The 19536-nt window shown below is 37.6% G+C and overlaps 1 protein-coding gene across 24 annotated transcripts in view; it reads left to right on the top strand.

Moving 5' to 3' along the window:
- OXR1 (oxidation resistance 1) overlaps positions 1-19536 on the top strand; it is a 382144-nt gene that overhangs the window by 288144 nt on the left and 74464 nt on the right. For 12 of the 24 annotated variants that reach the window (XM_005563911.5, XM_073999288.1, XM_073999296.1 and 9 more), the window contains one exon: positions 18909-18991. In XM_005563911.5, coding sequence (XP_005563968.3) covers positions 18909-18991 — 83 coding nt within the window. Of the gene's footprint in view, positions 1-507; positions 831-18908; positions 18992-19536 lie in introns of those variants that run through there. The other 12 variants (XM_005563912.4, XM_005563915.4, XM_073999295.1 and 9 more) reach the window with 2 other exon arrangements.

Here is a 19536-nt window from a genome sequence, read left to right on the forward strand (position 1 = left end):
TACACTCCACCCTCTTTTTTCCCCAAGCCAACACACACACCCTTCAAAGTTTTTGACTGTTATTTGCAGACCCTTCCTAGGCTCCCGAACTCCGTGCAACTCCAGCAATGTCTCCCCTGGGCCATTTTTATCCCCTCCTCTGACCTGGCGGGAGGCTGGCTGTCCACCCCCTTTCCCTTGCAGTCCTGAAAGTCCGGTCGGAGCCCGGACGGGGCGGGGAGGGGCAGGGCGGGGCAGGCCGGCTCCATTGGCGCCAGGCCGGTGGGGGGATGCCCGGAGAGGACCCGTCCAGCTTGCTTAAAAGCCACCAGTTTTCCGACCCCGCCTCGGTTCCAGGAAGAATATACCTATGTGACAAGCTAAGTTCTGCCTCATTTGGCATTTGGAAGCCACAAGAAAAACTTTTCAAAAACTTTTGTCCGTCTTTTGCTCCCCCGACGCGTGGTTTCCTGATGGTCTGTCCCCGGGCCGGGAGAGGGACGCCCCCTCCCCCTCTCCACCTCCTGTGAGGCGCGCGGAGCCACCTCCCCTGGATCAGGTCTGATGGGGCGGCGGGCGCGCTAGTGGTGGCCGCCACCGCCGAAACCGTCGACCTCCTGGGCCCCAGTTCCGCGTCCGGCCCCGCGGCAGCATGGACTACCTGACCACGTTCACCGAGAAGAGCGGACGCCTTCTGCGGGGCACGGCCAACCGCCTGTGGGGGTTCGGGGGCGGCGGCGAAGCCCGGCAGGTGCGCTTCGAGGATTACCTGAGGGAGCCCGCCCAGGGGGACCTCGGGTGCGGGTCCCCGCCCCACCGGCCCCCGGCGCCGTCCAGCCCGGAGGGACCTGGTGAGCCCACCCTTCTTTCGCCTTCCGCGCGGACGACCTAGGCTGAGGGCTGGGGGGAGGCGGTGGTCGTGGCGCCGGGCGGGGGTCGCGGCCCGGCCCTGGCAGGTGTGCCTGGGACCGGGCGGGCGACGTGGCTGGGGTGGCGGCCGCAGGGGGCGAGGAAGGAAGGACTCCTTCGGCTCTGGGGAGGGAAGACTGAGCTGCGTGCCAGCTCTTCCTGCTCTGCTCTTCCTGCTTTCCCCACCTAGACTTGATTTTCTTTCCCCGCCAAGCATTTCAAGGGTACGATCCATTCTCTCTTTCCCTCCCACTGGGAGGTGAAGACTGAACCAGTTATGACGTCGGTGTTTTCAGTCTTGGATTCTTGAAGAGCGTTGTGCCTGTTTTCGTTTTGGTTTGGGTCAATCTTTCTTTGATATTTGTCAGCTATTAGGATTCACTTCCTAAACGAAACAAAAAGCCACATACTTCTTTGTAAAATGAAACACTTCATTAACATGGGAAGCTAGTTGACTTTTTGCGTCGTGTACTTTTTGAACGGCTGCACGTTGTCTTGTGATGGCAGAACCTAGAAACTTTCTCAGTTCCTGTTTATTTTGTGTTGTGTTGGTTGATTTTTTTCACCACAGTGTCTTTGTGCCATTCTTTAAAACAGTCATTTGTAGCGACATGATATTGATAACTTACAGAATTTTTGAAAGTGCTGCTGAACAGTTTCAGCATAAGGCACAGGGTAATTTCCAGTGTCCTTGGCTTCCTTTAACAGGTAGCAGACATGCTAGCCATGTCTTATTTTATTTTATTTTTGTTAATTGCTTTAATATTTGAAGGTTATGAAAAATTAGCATTAGAGAGTTTAGAAAATAAAGATAGGCACAAAGTGTAAAATCTGTTTATAACTCCACATCCTACCAGTCATTTTATTTTATTTTAAATTTTATCTTTATTTTTGTAGAGATGGTGTCTCGCTGTGTTGCCCAGGCTGGTCTTAACTCCTGGCCTCAAGTGATCCTCCTGCCTGGGCCTTCCCAAGTGCTGGGAATACAGGCCTGAGCCACCATGCTGGGCCCTATAGATTGTTTTAAAGCAGTAAAACAGTGAGGACATCTATTGATCTATGTGATCACACATAATTTGATCTATGTGTGTAATAATCTATCTTGTTTAATATTTAATTTGTAGATCTTAAGATCTACAAATTAATCTAAATATTAAGACGTTTTGAAGAAATCTTAAGCTTTGAAGAAATATTAAAATCTCATTTTAGCATAGCCCTTTTAAATAAATTTTCCTTACTTTACGTAAAATATTTTTTATCTGTAGAATTGCTGTTTATGGAATTAAGAAATGAAAAGGGGAGGGGAATACTTTTTGTTTCTGCTCTGAAGAATGTTAACCAAAGGCAGAATCCTCTTAAAAATGGGACCAGGCATAGGAAAGGGACTTTAAAGTGTTCGAATCAAGGATTTTTTTAAATGAGTTTTCAGTAGCCTGAAATTGAAAACAGTTGATATGTGACCAGCCTTGAGATGGCTGGAGAATTCAGAAATATGTGGGGTAACTTAACTAAAAAGGAATATGGTTAGTGTTTTAATAAATATGCCCAAACACGTGTATCTTGGTGGCCCTTGTCTGTAGTTCCAGCTACTCTGCTCAGGAGGCTGGGGCGGGAAGATCTTTTGAGCCCAGGAGGAGAATCCAGACTGGGCAGCAGGTACTTTGTGTTTATATATATGGAGCACACAGCTATATCTGACACCCTCCTTCAAAGTGGCACTTCAGAAGTGATACATATTCCGCTTCTGTAGAAGCTGCCTTATGAATTCATTACATATTCTTTAATATTCACGGTGCCCCCAAATCTCTGACACATTAGAGAGGCCTTGTGAGGTCAAAGTATGACCACAGTCATGTGGGCAGGTGCATCCTACCATTAACTTCCTGCAAGAATTTGGAAAAGTTACTTAGTGTCTTTGGGCCTATATTTTCTCCTTTGTAAATGAGGTTGGATTTGGTGATTTCAAAATCCTCTGTTCTAGAGCACTTTCATTTGGAGTAGAATTAGTAAAAACTAGCCGACTTTTGGGAGGCAACGTGTATATACACAAGTAAAAATAAGTGAGTCTTCATGTGTTTCCAGCTAGCCTTTGTTTAAAATGAGAATTCTGTGCTTTGCAGCTGCTTATCAGGAGGAATTTGGCTCTAGGGTTGTTCTTTGTGTTGGTGTCCTTCAGAATGAGTGTCTGTCAGTCTGTTTGAAGGATTTCTTCTGCTCTTTCTGCTTGAGATTATTCTTATTTCAGTTTCTTAATAGCTGCTTAAGTTTCCTGCTATCATTCTTTCTTCAGTTCATTAAAAAGTCCTGTGTATTATAGGAGTATTTCTTGTTACAGATACTTTCACACATGTAAATTGATTGCATTCCAGGAAACCCTTTGTTGTTAGTGATCTTACTCCTCCTTTCATCCACTAAGATGAAAAAGTGGAACCTTGTTTCTGTTCCTTCTCACAACCCAACATCAGAGGAGTTACGCATCAAGAAGGGGTAGAGGGAGTCATGTTCAGTAATGATGTTGATAAGATAGTTTTACCATTAACAGATTAAGGATAGACCAGATAAAATTTTGGTCAAATGTCAGCCAGTTGTGGTGGCTCACGCTGGTAATCCCAGCACTTTGGCAAGCCCTGACGGGTGGATCACCTGAGGTCAGGACTTCGAGACCAGCCTGGCCAACGTGGTGAAACCCTGTCTTTGCTAATACAAAAATTAGCTAGGCGTGGTGAAGCGTGCCTGTAGTCCCAGCTACTAGGGAAGCTGAGGTGGGAGAATTGCTTGAACCCAGGAGGCAAGGTTACAGTGAGATGGCCCCACTGTACTCCAGCCTGGGCCACAGAACGAGACTCCATCTCAAAAATAAAACAAGAACAAAAATTAGCTGGGCATAGTGGCACACTCCTGGAATCCCAGCTACTCAGGAGGCTGAGGCAGGAGAATCGCTTGAACCCGGGGAGGTGGAAGTTGCCATGAGCCAAGATCACACCACTGCACTCCAGCCTGAGTAACAGAGTAAGATTCCATCTCAAACAAACAAACAAACAACAAAAAAAGCTTTAGTCAATGTTTCTGAGTTTACGCTTTCTATAAACAAACCACTTACTGAACTGTTGGTGTCTCTCCTTCCTTTACTCCTCTCCAAGGTGGCTGCTTTTGCTCCTACCAGCTTTTAGTGCTTGCTGGCTCCGCCATTATAGCCCTCTCAGGAAAACCATAATTGAGACTTAGACATATTAAGGACATTATCACACCATTGATCTAGTTAATAACGATTACAAAGGAAACATCTTAAAATACAATGCTTGTTCCTGATTAAAGGGTACATTATGCTTTGATTTAAAAAAATTGTTTGAACTTTAAATATAGCTCTTGTTTAGGGGCATGACAATAACTCATAATGTATAATCTTTAAAAGTACTCACTTCACTAGATTGTAATAAATATAGATAAATTTTTAGTAGTGTAGACTCTCAACTTACTGTAATATAAACATGAAATAGTTTTTTATCATAAGCTGTCCTGTTATATCAACCTCATTTTCCCACTTGGTGACAGGATTCTTTGAGCATAACTCAGCCCTTTTACATTTTCTTTTCATTTATTTTTAGCAATTAAAACAGTATCTTTCAGTTACTTAAGACTTGGTCCATTTATTTAAAAATTTCAGTCTCATATTCAATTTATACCTCCATTTATCTTTCTACCTCAGTTCCCATTCCAGGTTAGGTTTGCAGTGAAGAAGAGGTGTGGTCTAGCTCTCACAAACTCCCCTCCACCCCTTCTTGATGTGTAACTCCTCTGATGTTAGGATGTGAGAAGGAATAGAAGCAGGGGTTCACTTTTTCATCTTAGTCCTTCTTGGCCCCTTAGTGGGAGGATGACAATGCTGGATAGCAGTAGTAGAAGCAGTGATGGAACAGTTCTACTAAAATGGCTACTCCTATGCAGAAGTGCTGACTTCAGTAGCCAACAGTTCTTTCAACTTTGAATATGGGACATTAACATCTTGTAATACCAACCATAGACCTTAGTTGCAAATTGTTGAACTGGGCACCTAAAACTGCTCTGCCTCATAGCATATATATTACTGGTATGTGTGTGTATATCAATAGAGTTGATGAAAAATGAGGTTAAGTGGGAACATACTACATTTTTATGACTTGAATTATTTGACATGTCAAGGAAACACTATTTAATAATAATATTTCTTAAATGATTATCCCTGATGCTGAAATTTCATTTTAGGTTTACATTAAGAAAATCCTATATACTGAATATATGTAATTGAAGGAGAAGAGTTTAGAAGCCTGAAATTGATATTCTTGTTACTGGTTCACTTTTGATAATCATGGAAAATGTAAACCAAGACATGGAATAGTAATTATAATAGGCAACACATATAGTGCTTGCTGTGTCTTATGCACAAGTTAACCCTCAGCAACAACCCTATGAGGTAGTCAATAGTAGCAGTTTCGTTTTGCTGATGAGGGTACTGGGGTTCATTAATGATCCTATTTAGGAAAAAAATAGACATTGGACAAGGAATTTATAACAGTGTTGGGTATTGGGCATGGAAAGTAAAATATATTATGAGAGTATATAACAAGGGTTTCTAACCTAATATTAGGGGGCCTAAAAAATCATGTCTTGCTTGGATTAGGGGTAATGGCTATTTCAATAACTGGGATGATGATGATGCTGATGATGATACTTTTAGTAATAACAGAAGTAATAATGATGATGACGATGATGATACTTTTACTAATAACAGGTTGAGCATCCCAAATCAGGAAGTCCAAAATCTGAAACTTTTTGAAGGCCTACATGATGCTTAAAGGAAATGCTCTTTGGAGCATTTTGGATTTTTGGATTTGGGATGCTCCATCAGTAATGCACATATTCCAAATCCATTCTATCCTTTAGGAAGATTCAAAAAAATCCAAAACACTTCTGTTCCCCAGCACTTCAGATAAGTGATACTCAACCTATAGCAAGAATAATAGCTGTAATGGGGCAGGCTCTGAACAAATGTTTTTTGTTTAATCCTAATAAAAACCTGATGAAATAGTACTATTATTATCCTATTTTCCTTTTGAAAAATCTGAGCCAAAGAAAGAAATGAGAGATTCAGAATTTATTTGGGTGTTTTCTTAGTATTTGCAAGAATTATAGTCCTTGAGATAGGGAAAAAAAATGTGAGAATTGAAATTCTTTCATGTAAAGTGTTAAAGTTAAATTAATTTAGATTGTAAAGGATAGGATGGATTGTCATCGAAGGTTCTTTAGAATTAGAAAGTTAGTAAAATGACAGAGCTGGAAATGCAAAATCCAATGAGGGTGTGAGAAAAATTAGAAATATATTAGGTTGGAAATTGCCAACTCAGATGATGTGCTAAGAGTTAGATGATGGTTGGGCGGGCACAGTGGCTCACGCCTGTAATCCCAGCATTTTCAGAGGCCGAGGCAGGTGGATCATTGAGGTCAGGAGTTTGAGACCACTCTGGCCAACGTGGCGAAACCCTGTCTCTACCAAGAATACAAAAATTAGTCAGGCATGGTGGCTCATGCCTGTAATCCCAGCTACTTGGGAGGCTGAAGCAGGAGAGTCACTTGAACCCAGTGGGATGGAGGTTGCAGTGAACTGAGATCACGCCACTTCACTCCAACCTGGACAAAAGAGTGAAACTCTGTCTCAAAAAAAAAAAAAAGAAAAAAAAGAGTTAGATGATGGCTTATCTTGAACCCAGGAAGAACAAGTGCCTCTAAGACAGGGGTCCCCAGCTCTGGTCCATGGCCTGTTAGGAACCAGGCTGCACAGCGGGAGGTGAGCAGCAGGCGAGCCAGCATTACTGCCTGAGATCTGCCTCCTGGTAGATCAGTGGGGACATTAGATTCTCATAAGAGTGTGAACTTTGTTGTGAACTGCACATGCAAGGTCTGATCCCTGATGATCTGAGGTGGAACAGTTTAATCGAGAAACCATCTCTCTCCCCATCCCTCAGCCCTTGCCCACGTGTCCATATTCCATAGTCTTCCATGAAACCGATCTCTGGTGCCATAAAGGTTGGGGACCACTGCTCTAAGGGACCTGGAATATACCAGTTGTTACAGTAACTATGTAACCACCACCACCACAAAACAAAAAACTCACAGTGTTGGTAAAGATAACCCTAGCTGACTCCAGTTTTAGTCTCTTTTCCTAAATCTAGGTTGGGAGGAAGAGAATACTCTCTACTTGATCAGCAACCTCAGTGGACTTTAATGGTGACTCCCAGCTAGTTAGCCTTCCTTAATAGTGTTTCATTTAGTTCAGTGGTTCTCAGGCATGAAGTTGATTTGCCTGTTTTAGAATTGCTGCTCATCTCACAGGATAGCTGATAGGAAGTTCTGTATTATCTGTGTTCTAGAGCAAAACTGCCTCTAAAATAAGCTGATGATTCTCAAACTTTAGCATGCAACAGAATCATCTCCTGAAGGGCTTGTTAGAAAAACATTGTTGGATACCTCTGCTAGAATTTGTGATTCTGTATGGCTGAGAATTTGCATTTCTAACAAGTTCTCAAGTAATGCTGATGCTGCTGGTCTGGGAAACACGCTTTTCTTAGTGGGTAAGTCTTTTATCCATGAGAAAGTTAGAAGTAAATATAGAAACGATGACATTTATTAAATGCTTATATTAATAGTTTTGTTTTAAGTCTAGGAATAATCAGTGTACTTGGTCTTTAAGGTATTTGTTGTGTTTCAGAGAATTAGGCCTATAAAAGTGCCCAACAAATTAGTCTTAAGAGTATAATTTAAAATGCATACTTGCGTATTTGTTTTTTGACTTGGGATTTTAAGTTGAAAGGTGCAACAATTTGGCTAAACTTAGAAACCACTGGAATGTTTAAGAACTTAACATTTATTATATTTAAAACTTAGTATAAGGTATTTTTTAATATTTAAGTTCTCAGGAGGTTTACTTGTTAGAAGCAATGTGTTTAAAATAGAATATAGTAAATTTATAACTGCAGTTTAGTATAGTAAGTCCACCTTTGACACCATCCATAGGTTTGTGGAAACTGCAACTTTTAAGCAAAATGATGTATAAAGAAACCAATTTTACCATATGCTAATTGATGTAAACAAGAGTTAGGTTCCTACTATATATTTCTGGTCACAAAAACATTGGCAAACTTGTAAGTAAAGACCTAAAACACTTCCAGTATTAAACATTGAAATAAATGTGAACTATACAAACATTAAAGAAAGGTTAATAACGACAAGATAATTATTTACTCAATTATTCCAGTTCAGAGTCACTGTTGGCTGGATCCTGTCCTGCTCGTGGCATAAAGTGGGAACCAGCCCTAGACAGGACACCATTCCACCTCAGGGCACAGTCATACACAAACATGTACACACACAAACACACACACTCATTCATACTAGGACAGCTTAAACACACTAATTAAGCTAATGTGCACATCTTTAGATGTGGGAGGGAACTGGAGTACTCGGAGAAGACCTATACAGATGTGGGTAGAATGTGTAAACTCCACACAGACAGTGGCCTTGGCTAGGAATTGATTTTTTTTTTCTCATCAAAGTTATAAAAAAAAATGATAACCAAACGATGTTATTCAAGGACCTGCAATATATGTAAGAGAACTTAGTTACCCATGTTTATAACAGGATTATTTAGGGATGTTTAGTTTTCCAGTTTGAGTTGGTCAGCTATTTAAAGCACCTTAGAAAGTGTTAAAATTTGCTAGATTATAAATAGAATGTACTTTTTATGGTAGAAGACTTAAGGGAAAGTAGGTTTTTATATTTTTAACTTCAAGAAATCTAACATTGAAAGTAAAGCGACTGCAGATAGTGTTTTTCAGTGTATAAAGGCTTATTTCATGGCCACTAGGAAACTTACATTAAGAGACTCTTAATAAATTTTGTTCAAAAGGTGATACTAGTACAAAAAAGGAACATGTTTTAAGGTCAAATGCATACATTAGAGGAAGGACAAAAATTGGCTTTTATTTTCTAGCAGTAAATGGAAAGAGGGAAATGTAATCAGACATAAATCACAGTGTCCCTAGGATAAAGGTAAACCTGTTGCTTAGGCAGCCGGGAGAAACACAGTTATTCCTTATAGTGAGAATATAACAAAAAAAACTCATGGAACTCTGTAATAAAGCAAAACAAACCAAAAAGCTTATTTTTATAGTAAGTACAGACTTCAGTTTCAAAAATCTATTTTTAATTTTTTTAAACCCATTAAATCTTTAATGTAGTTCAATGGAGTAGCTCTAAACTGCAAATTAGTAAAAGCACTTCTGTACAGGGGGAAAGCAATTAATCTAAACATGCAGTTATCTAACAGTCCATCTTAACTGAGAAGTGGGTTTTAAATGTAAAATCATAGATTTTGGATAGTTACGATTCTCTATTTTGGATTTTTTGAGAGTACTGCTCGATAGAATTTTTTGAGGTGATGAAAATGGTCTGTATCTGTGATGTCCAGTTTGGTAGCCACTAGGCAAATATGGCTGTTGAGTATCTGAATTGCAGTTAATACAAATGAGGAACTGGATTGAGAAATTTGGATTCAGGATTCTGTATTTGCTCTAATATGGTAGCAACTAGTGTTAAAGGAAAAATTATTTGATAATACTTCCTAAAGCACGGTAAGACAGAATTTATTCAGAACTATAGCAATAGGTATAGGGACTGTGGCAATGAGATTTTGTAGTTGAGGAGAGAGATTGGGCTCAACTCCAAATACAAAATGGGCAAGTGGGAATTTATAGCCAAGGAGTAGAGTAAGGATAGATGGATGGACAATTGCTAAGAGGTAACATCAGGAATAAGGGGTATTACGGTGAAACCGACCTGCCAGGATTCTTGCTGAAGACAGGCCAGGGTGATGAGAGTTCACCTGGACAGTGGAGGATGAGAAAACTGATCAGATACGGAAGGTAATCAGATATCCAGAATCGGGGGAGGGTCCTGCTAAACTGACCTTAACGTGATTCTTGCTGAAACTGGATTTTATAAGGAAGTGAACAGATAGGCATAGGAGAAGGTTCAGCAGCCTGACTAAAATTTGGCTAAGCAAAGAATCTTTGTGACTAGGCACATGTAGCTATTTTAATGTAAATTAGTTTAATTAAGTAAAACTTAAAATTCAGCTTTCAGTCTCACTAGACACATTTCAAGTACTCAAAAGACAGATGGCTAGTGGCTACCATATTACACAAGGCAGATATAAAACATTTTTACCATTGCAGGAAGTTTTATTGGGCAGCATTGATAGCAATGAGTCGCAATGTGGAGTACACATTAGAATTCCCTGGGTAGCCATTAAAAAATTTTGATGCCAAGATCTGATTATAATCAAAGATTTGATCTTGAAATCTCTGTTTAAGATCTCCACTCATAGTTTCTTACAGAATTCTAATATGTAACTAGGGTTAAAAAGTACTGACTTAGGATGTGAAGGACTCTACATCATTCTGTTTTCCTTAATGCTATTTCTCTCAATCAAACTCTTGATGAATTTAGCAGATTTTATTTATTTTATTTTATTTTTATTTTTTCTTTACAAGTACTTGGGGCATGCACCTATTTTATGATGCAAGTTAATAAAAGAAATGCATGTTTAAGTTTTCTGCCAACCTCTGGATAGGATTGAAACGTTAGAAAAGTTGAGGTAACTTATAATGAAAAGTTCCTAAAAGGAAGGCATGTTTATATGCTTAGAGAAAGATGCTGAAGATGAAATGACTGTGTAGCAAGGTTCTTGTGGAATAAATAAACCATTGGAATTATAATCATTCTTTTTTCACATACCACAGTTAAGAACCATTAATATTGTAGAATATTTGCTTCCAGTCTTTCATAAGAAAAAAATAATTTTTAAAATAAACCTGATACATACTATATATAAATAAGTCACATGTTGCAAATACTGAACTTTAAAATAATCACCTCTAATCCAGTCACCCAGAGATACTGTTAATATTTGGGTAGGCATTACTGCCAAGATCTCTTCTATGTGTATATACATGTAGAAGAATGGATGGATGGTTAGAAGGAGGGAGTGACAGAATGAAAGATAGTACTTCTTCACCACAAGAGATTAATTCCTAAGGAGTGTGTCTAAATTTAAGCAAATTCTAAAAAAAAAAAAAAAAAAAAAAAAAAAAAAAAAAAAAGTTATAGATTGATATTGTTATTACAATCTTGTTTCAGTTTTAGGTGGGATATGTCTAACCATGCTTTGATAAGACAGTAGCAGTTTCATTTCTCATTTTTCTCCTTCTCACATCCTAATATTTATTCATTTTACTATTTTTACATTGTCCATGTTTGTAACATTCACACTTAGTTTTTCAACCACTTTTTTATAACTTATTATTGTTCTATATTCTCTAGTAATGCTTTTAGAATGTCCTACTTGATTCTGGAGTTTTTGATACAGTGGCATAATTTCAGTCTTATAGCATTGAATAATGTTTCAGTAGAGAAGTCTTATGCAAGCCAGCCAGACTCTTTTCCATTTCCCCAGTAGATGATTTGCTTTTTATGCCTGAATCGTTGAATAATTTTTTTAAGCTCCCAAGCATAATAATTTAACCAAGAGTAGAAATGGGAATAGCCTGACTCATGTGCCCACATGTGTCTATGTGGAATAATCTTTTAGGAATTACATCTTTCTTCTGGAATACATGTTGATGGAGCACCCACTATATGGAAGATCTCTGGTTTTGAGATAGAAAAGAGCTAAGGAGTATAATGTTGGCTCTAAGCACTTCCACCTGGAAGACACATATGGTTCATTGGGCAAAGCAAGTTGGCCATGTCTGACATCAATAGGATGGTGAAGTATATTTTATATTCCTCAACGGGAAGGAATACAGGCTTAGTAACAATAATATAATCTATCACAGTGACTAATTTAGAAACCGTTGTATTAGTTTGACAGAGATTTGAAAACTGCTGTTTTCAAATCTGATGTTAACTGTGATGTTAACTGTCACAAATAGGAAGTTATGTAGGGAAGCCCATTTCTTCTGTCACTTACGCAGTCTGCAGGTCTTTGATCTCTTCAGAAGCTCTATTTCTATGTCTCTCAAATGTGTTGTGCATGCAAATCAATAGTAAATCTGTAGGTCTGGACTGAGCCTCAGATCTTACATTCACAATAAGCTTCTAGGTGATGTCAATGCAGCTGGACCCTGGAACACACTTTAAATAGCAAGGCTCTATAGCTCTTTAATATCATGTACCCTAGAATTTAAGTATAATAATAATAATAAAAAAAAAAAACTAAAAAAAAATCATGGATCTTTTCACTTAGAAGAGAGCCAACTTTAAGATCTAGATGGAGGAAAAGAGGCATTAAAAAGGAACATCAATGGGTATGAGACCAAGAGGAGTGTGAAATATTTTCAAATAAAGGGAAAGAGGAACATGCAGAAGTCTCTTGGATGTTTCACAGAGATCAGATAAAATGAAAGTGGAAAAGCCTATCAAATTTGCCACTTAATTTATTCATTTTAGGGTGGGGATTGTGAACTGGGGAAGAAAAGATATTACAACACATTGTGGATTCTGTAGGAGATAATGACAGTAAAAGTGGGTTTCTACTTTCAAAAATTCAACTGAAAAGAAGCAGAAAGATGGAGTAGTATCTAGAAAAAGATACTAGATTTGAGGGAAAATTGAGGGGTTTTGTTTTGTTTTGATCATAAGATAAGGAGTCAATAATGAAATGTCAGAAATACAAGTTTTTTTCCTAGTATCTCATTATTGATAGAATAATTAGAAAAGCTACAATCAGCAATCTGTTTTTTTTTCTTAGTTTAGAAGATACTTTCAAAGTGTTTGAAGTTTTAGTATCTATATTACTATTTTTGAAAATACTGACTTGCAGCTCAGTGTTTTAAATAATCAAACTTTTTATACATAGCTGTTATCAATATTGTAATATTCAGTTATAATAGGAGTCTTATTACATTAAAACTGATCTCATAATAGTTTCACTGATTATTTACAGACTTGCTACAGTATGCCTTTCCATTTTTTACCAAAATTATTTTTTTAAAGGTTTTATACTGCTCTGCTAATTCTCTGCTTGAAAGCCCTTCAGGACTTCTAAGTCTAGTAATAGCAAGCTAGGTAATTCAGACTATCCTGCTGAGAACAATTTAAAAAGCTGGACACAAAGCAAACAAATTTTATTAAGAGTATCAGAAAGCTAAGTGGTGTGGGTAAGATAGGATCTGAATGACGACAAAGGTCTAAGGAGGGAGAACTCCAATTTGATTGCTTTTTACCCCAGGGGAAGTGTTGATTCCTGAAACAGGAACTGAGTGACCAAAAGGGGCATTTGACAGGCTGTGGGTGTAATGGAACCGGGCCAGAGTGCAAGGCCTATCACAGGGGATGGGTGGCCCTAGTGATCTCTTCTCACTGTGGACCCCAAAATGTTGTACATAAGGGAGAAAGATAAATCGAAGTAGGTAGGCCTTCCTAGGAAGATATTTCAGCTTTAAATTATTAAAATTTCTATAACTTAATTAATAAGATCTGGTATTACTAGTGTCCTCAGGCACTTGACAGAAGGAAAGATTAATTCTCTCTGGAGAGTCACCAGTTTCTACATGTCAAAATGTTTCTTCAGACAATTTTGCAAATTTTATGTTCAGCACACAAAATATAATTAGGCACATGACAAGATATGTGACACAATAGAGAATAGAAACAGACCCACAGTAACTCTAGATATTGTAGTTATCAAATTTAAAATAGCTATGTGTTGACCTAATTAAAAATTTTGTAGAAAGATACAAACTATGCGAAAGAAAAATGGATATTCTAGAAGTGAAAAATACAACCCCTCAAATTAGAACCTTTGTGGATGGATTTAGCAGCAAATTAGACACCACAGAGGAAAGAATTCCCTAACTGAAAGGTAAGTCAGAAGGGAACGTCCAGAGTGCATGCCTGTAGTCCCAGCTATTTGGCAGGCTGAGGCACAAGAATTGCTTGAACCCGGGAGGTGGAGATTACAGTGAGCCAAAATTGTGCCACTGCACTCCAGCCTGGGCAATATAGTGAGACTCTGTCTCAAAAAAAAGAATTACCCTGTCTTGGGCAATTCTTTATAGCAGTGTGAGAACAGACTAATACAGTAAATTGGAACTACAAACTGGGGTAATGCTATAAAGATACCTAAAAATGTGGAAGCAACTTTGGAACTGGGTAACAGGCAGAGGTTGGAACAGTTTGGAGGGCTCAGAAGAAGACAGGAAGATGTGGGAAGATTTGGAACTTCCTAGAGACTTGTTGAATGGCTTTGACCAAAATGCTGATAGTGATAATGGACAATGAAGTCCAGGCTGAGGTGGTCTCAGATGGAGATGAGGAATTTGTTGGGAACTGGAATAAAGGTGGCTCTTGCTATGCTTTTCAGAGAGACTGGTAGTATTTTGCCCCTGCCCTAGAGATATGTAGAACATGAGAGAGATGATTTAGGATATCCAGCAGAAGAAATTTCTAAGCAGCAAAGTGTTCAAGAGGTGACCTGGGTGATCTGAAAATCATTCATTTTTATGGGTTCACAAAGAGATGGTTTGGAATTGAAACTTATGTTTAAAAGGGAACCAGAGCTGAAAAGTTTGGAAAATTTGCAGCCTGACAATGCAATAGAAAAGAAAAACCCGTTTCTGAGGAGAAATTCAAGCCAGCTGCAGATACTTAAGTAACGAGGAGGCAAATGTTAATCACCAAGACAATGGGTAAAATGTTTCAAGGACATGTTAGAGACCTTTGTGGTTCCCCTTCCCATCACAGGCCTGGAGGCTTAGGAAGAAAAAATGGTTTCATGGGCCAGATCCAGGGCCTTGCTGTTTTGTGCAGTCTCAGGACTCAGTGCCCTGCATCCCAGCTGTGGCTAAAAAGGACCAACATACAGCCCAGGCCATTTATTTAGAGGATGCAAGTCCTAAGCCTTGGCAGCTTACATGTGGTGGTGGGCCTGTGGGTGCCAGAAGTCAAGAATTGAGGTTTGGGAATCTTATGTCTGAATTTCGGAGGATGTATGGAAATGCCTGGATGTCCAGGCAGAATTTTGCTGTAGGGGTGGAGCCCTCTTGGAGAACCTCTGCTAGGGCAGTGCAGAAGGAAAATGTGGGGTCAGAGCCCCCACACAGAGTCTCCCAGTGGAGCTGTGAGAAGAGGCATGCCTTCCTCCAGACCTCAGAATGGTAAATCCACTGACAGCTTGCACTGTGCACCTGGAAAAGTTGTAGACACTCAGTGCTAGCCAGTGAAAGCAGCTGGAAGCAGGGCTGTACCCTACCAAGCCACAGGGGTGGAACCACTCAAGGCCATGCGAGCTCACCTCTTGCATCAGTGTGACCTGGATGTGAGACATGGAATCAAAGGAGATTATTTTGAAACTTTAAGATTTAATGACTTCCCTGCCGGATTTTGGACTTGCATGGGACCTGTAGTCCTTTTGGTTTGGCTAATTTCTACCATTTGGAACAGAGACATTTACCCAATGTCTGTACCCACATTGTGTCTTGGAAGTAACTAAGTTGCTTTTGATTTTACAGGCTTTATAGGCAGAAGGAACTTGCCTTGTCTCAGATAAGACTTTGGACTTGGACTTTAGGGTTAATGCTGGAATGAATTAAGACTATGGGAGACTGTTGGGAAGGCATGATTGGTTTTGAAGTGTGAAAGGGACATGAGCTTTGGGAGGGGCCAGGGTCAGAATGATATGGTTTGGCTTTGTGTCCCCACCCAAATCTCATCTTGAAATATTATCCTGATACTCTCCATGTGTTAAGGGAGAAACCAGGTGGAGATAATTGGATCATGGGGGTGGTTTCCCTAGTTCTGTTCTTGTGATAGTGAGTTCTCCTGAGATCTGATGGTTTTATAAGTGTTTGATAGTTCCTCCTGAATTCATTCTTCCTCATGCTGCCTTCTGAAGAAGGTGCCTGGTTCCCCTTTGCCTTCTGCTATGACAGTTAAGCTGAGACCTCCCTAACCATGTGGAACTGTCAGTCAATTAAAGCTCTTCCCTTTCTAGATTATCCAGTCTTGAGCAGTTCTTTATAACAGTTTGAGAATGGACTAATACATAAGGATACAGAAATGTTGAGAGTAGAAAGAAAAAGCAGACACTAATGAAAAGTGGTACATTAATATTAGACAAAGAATATGGAAACAATATTCTGAGAAAAAGTTTAATGATCTTTCCTTTCCATATTTTAGGGTTCTTTTAAGGCAGTTCTGGTGGTAACCAATACTCTCAGTATTTGCTCTTATGGGAAGGATCTTACTTCTCCTTCCCTTATATAGCTTAGTTTGGCCAGATGTGAAGTTCTGGGTTGGAATTTTTTTTCTTTAAGAGTGATGAATATTGGCCCCCAATCTCTTCTGGCTTGTAGGGTTTCAGCTGAGAGGTCTGCTGTTAGTCTGATGGACTTGCCTTTGTAGGTGACCTGGCCTTTTTCTCTAGCTACTCTGAAATGTTGTGATTATTTGATTGTATTTTCATATTGATGGAAGAAAAAAGTTTATGTGCTTTGGTATTTATATCTGTGAATAAACACTTTAATATTAATTATTAAAATTTAGAACTGTTTTTATAATATATAATTATTGCATAATATTTTATAATTTTTAATTAGTAAAGAGAATATTTTCCATTTGTTTTTCAAACTTTAAACTGTAGAAAGTTGGTACTTTAGTTTTCTTGCCCTGAACTGCATTCTGTGGTGAGCTCTTGAAAATTATAGATCTGTTGCAAACTTGCAAACATGTTTAATGAATTCTTGGGATATTATGAAACACAGATCGAGAAACTATTAGGCAAAGTAAATACAAACTAAGGGTTACTCCTAAAATCAATTAAGGAAGGGTATGTTATTAGTTAAAAGTAATCTGTGATTGTATATTGCATTGCTTGAGAAATTTAAATTGCAAAATGAGGAGTGCTTTTCGTTGTTTGCTGTTTAAAGAAATTATTTAAAAAATTATTTAATACTTGTAAATATTTAAAAATAGATTAAATTTTATTTTAATACATTTTAAATTATTTAAAATACAAATAAATTATTTAAAACTTATTTTATCTTAAAATAATTTTAATGCTTTTATTTTCTCATTAGAGAAGCAAACTTAAATGTAAACTATTCAGTGTAGAAGAATTAGAATATTTTGATAAGCAAAAATAATATTCTTCTTTATAAAAATTCTACCATATTGCATTGCCACCAGGAATGTAGAATATCTCATTTCCTACTGTCAAACAGTATGTGACCAAACTTCTTTTGAATTTTTACCAACCTGATAGGTGTGAAATGATATTTCAGTTTAGTTTAAATTTTCATTTATTTAATTATGAGTGAGATTGAACAACATTATTACATGTTTAGGGACATTTTTACATCATCTTGTGCATTGTCTGTGATTATATCTTTTGTGCATATTTTCACCTGCATTATTTTTTCCCTAGTTTTTAAGAGTTATTTAAATATTTAGGATACAAAAGGGGTGTGTGTGTGTGTGTGTGTGTGTGTGTGTGTATCTCTGCATACTTTTTTTCCTAGAGTTGTAATGGATGAACCATAATTCTTTCTCTACTTTTCTTTATGGAAAATTAATGGCAGTTTATAATAATTTTGGTAGTTCAAGGTATAGTTCAAGTTGTTGCTTCAGAACATTACTTCATTAGATGCTTGCCATGTGTCAGGCCCCTAGTTGGGCACTGAGGAGGCTTTGTGGAAGAAAGGCAGTGTTTTGGAGGTTACAGTTTAGCGGAAGAGATTTAAAACACAAATATTAACACTCTGCCAGATGCTGTGAAGGAGACATAAAGATGCTATGTGACTAATAACAGGGACTTGGGTTAGCTGGGTGGTCAGGAAGGTATTAGGATAGTTTTTAAAGCATTGCAGAGGTAACTGTCCTTTTTGGGGATTTTGATTTTATTATTATTTTTTTTAGTACTTGTTTAAAACCATTCACCCAACAACTGAGATAATTAGGTCAACATAAACTCTTGTGTGATCAAAATGCCATGTAAGTTTAGATAGAGGGAGAAAAATGAAATAGATATTTTCTAGATTATATGGTCTTAGGTTGAACTAAAGTTTCTTTGAAGACTATAGTTTTTAATTTTGGTAAATTTTGAGGGTAAAGTAAATATAGCATTTTGCCATGTTTACTGTCTTCTTTAATTTTGTGATTTATTTAGTTTTTTAGAGATTTTCATTTTAGTAATTTTTATGTTTAGGTAGGAGTGGTGTTTTATCAATTCAGTGTTGTTATTACATGAAGTATAGATGAGAAGGTTAACACTTACACAAAATTTAAAGGGAAACAGTTTCCCTAATCTTGATAATAAGGAAACATTCAAGGAAGTCTTGATAAGCAAATGAAAAATATTAATAATTGGCATTCAATCTGAAATTAAATGTTCAAATGTATGTTTATGTATAAAAGCACACCTTGATTTAACTTCATGGCATGTTAATTTGAAAGTTTATAATTTAATTCCATAGAGAAGACTATTTTTCATTATGACTTGTAGAAAAATTTTTTCCTGTGATAACTAATGTTACAGTTTCTTATTTGGATAATAATAATATGTATCTTGAAAGATGTATTTTTAAAATATATAATACATCTTGAAATGTGGTATTATAATCAGGTTAAATATGTTGAAATAAATGGTCTGTAATTTAATTTTTAATGACTTCCTTTCTGTTGACAATTATGTTTTGTGTTGACTTGCAATTATTCTAGTGGTTCATACTGGTCAGGTTCCTACAGCAAGCAAGTAGGAAGTTCAGTTCCTTTTTTTTTTGACAGTTGCTTGTTTACAGCAGAGAATCCCAGGGAGTAAGCTGTATTACTAGTAAATTAGACATCTGCCCAAAGAGCTCTATTTGGTAGTCCTTGACGTTACTCTGAAAGAAAGATGAATTTAATAAGAATTTTACCTTTTTTTTTTCCAGACACTGGCCAAAAGAAGACCCTAGACAAGAAAGATGGGAGACGAATGTCTTTTCAGAAACCTAAAGGGACTATTGAGTATACTGTAAGTTATTTGCTTTCAAAAAAGCTATTTTTCTTTGTAAAAGTCTTCTTTAAGACATTCTCTGTTTATGCTATAAATAAGAAAAGCATTGTTAATTGCCTTATTTTTAAAAATCTGTATTTCACTTTGGATAATTGTTTTATTAATAGTAATACTTAAGTTTTTAGTTTTTTTTTTCTTTAAAGATAAATTTTACTGAGACACAAAGGTAGTTATCCTAGAAAATTTAATTTAATATAGATGATAATTTACTGAGAGAGTTCCCATGGGCCAATAATTTTTATTAGGTTAGGCTTTTAGGAAAATATTTATCTTTTCAGAAATGTGATCTTCATTATATTCCCAGCAGTGCTAGTGATAATTATAATGGCAGATGGGATACATAAAAGACAAGTTGATGTTAATCTTCCAGTGTAACCTTCCACATTAAATCATTTGTATTTATTTATAGCTAACTGCCTTTAGCTCTAAAAATTGAGCTTTTTTTTTTTTTTTTTTTTTTTCTGTATTCTTGAAATGAACTTCAAATCTCCCTGCAGTCACCT

This window comes from Macaca fascicularis, chromosome 8 (assembly GCF_037993035.2).
Source record: "Macaca fascicularis isolate 582-1 chromosome 8, T2T-MFA8v1.1".
In the NCBI taxonomy this organism is placed as follows: domain Eukaryota; kingdom Metazoa; phylum Chordata; class Mammalia; order Primates; family Cercopithecidae; genus Macaca; species Macaca fascicularis.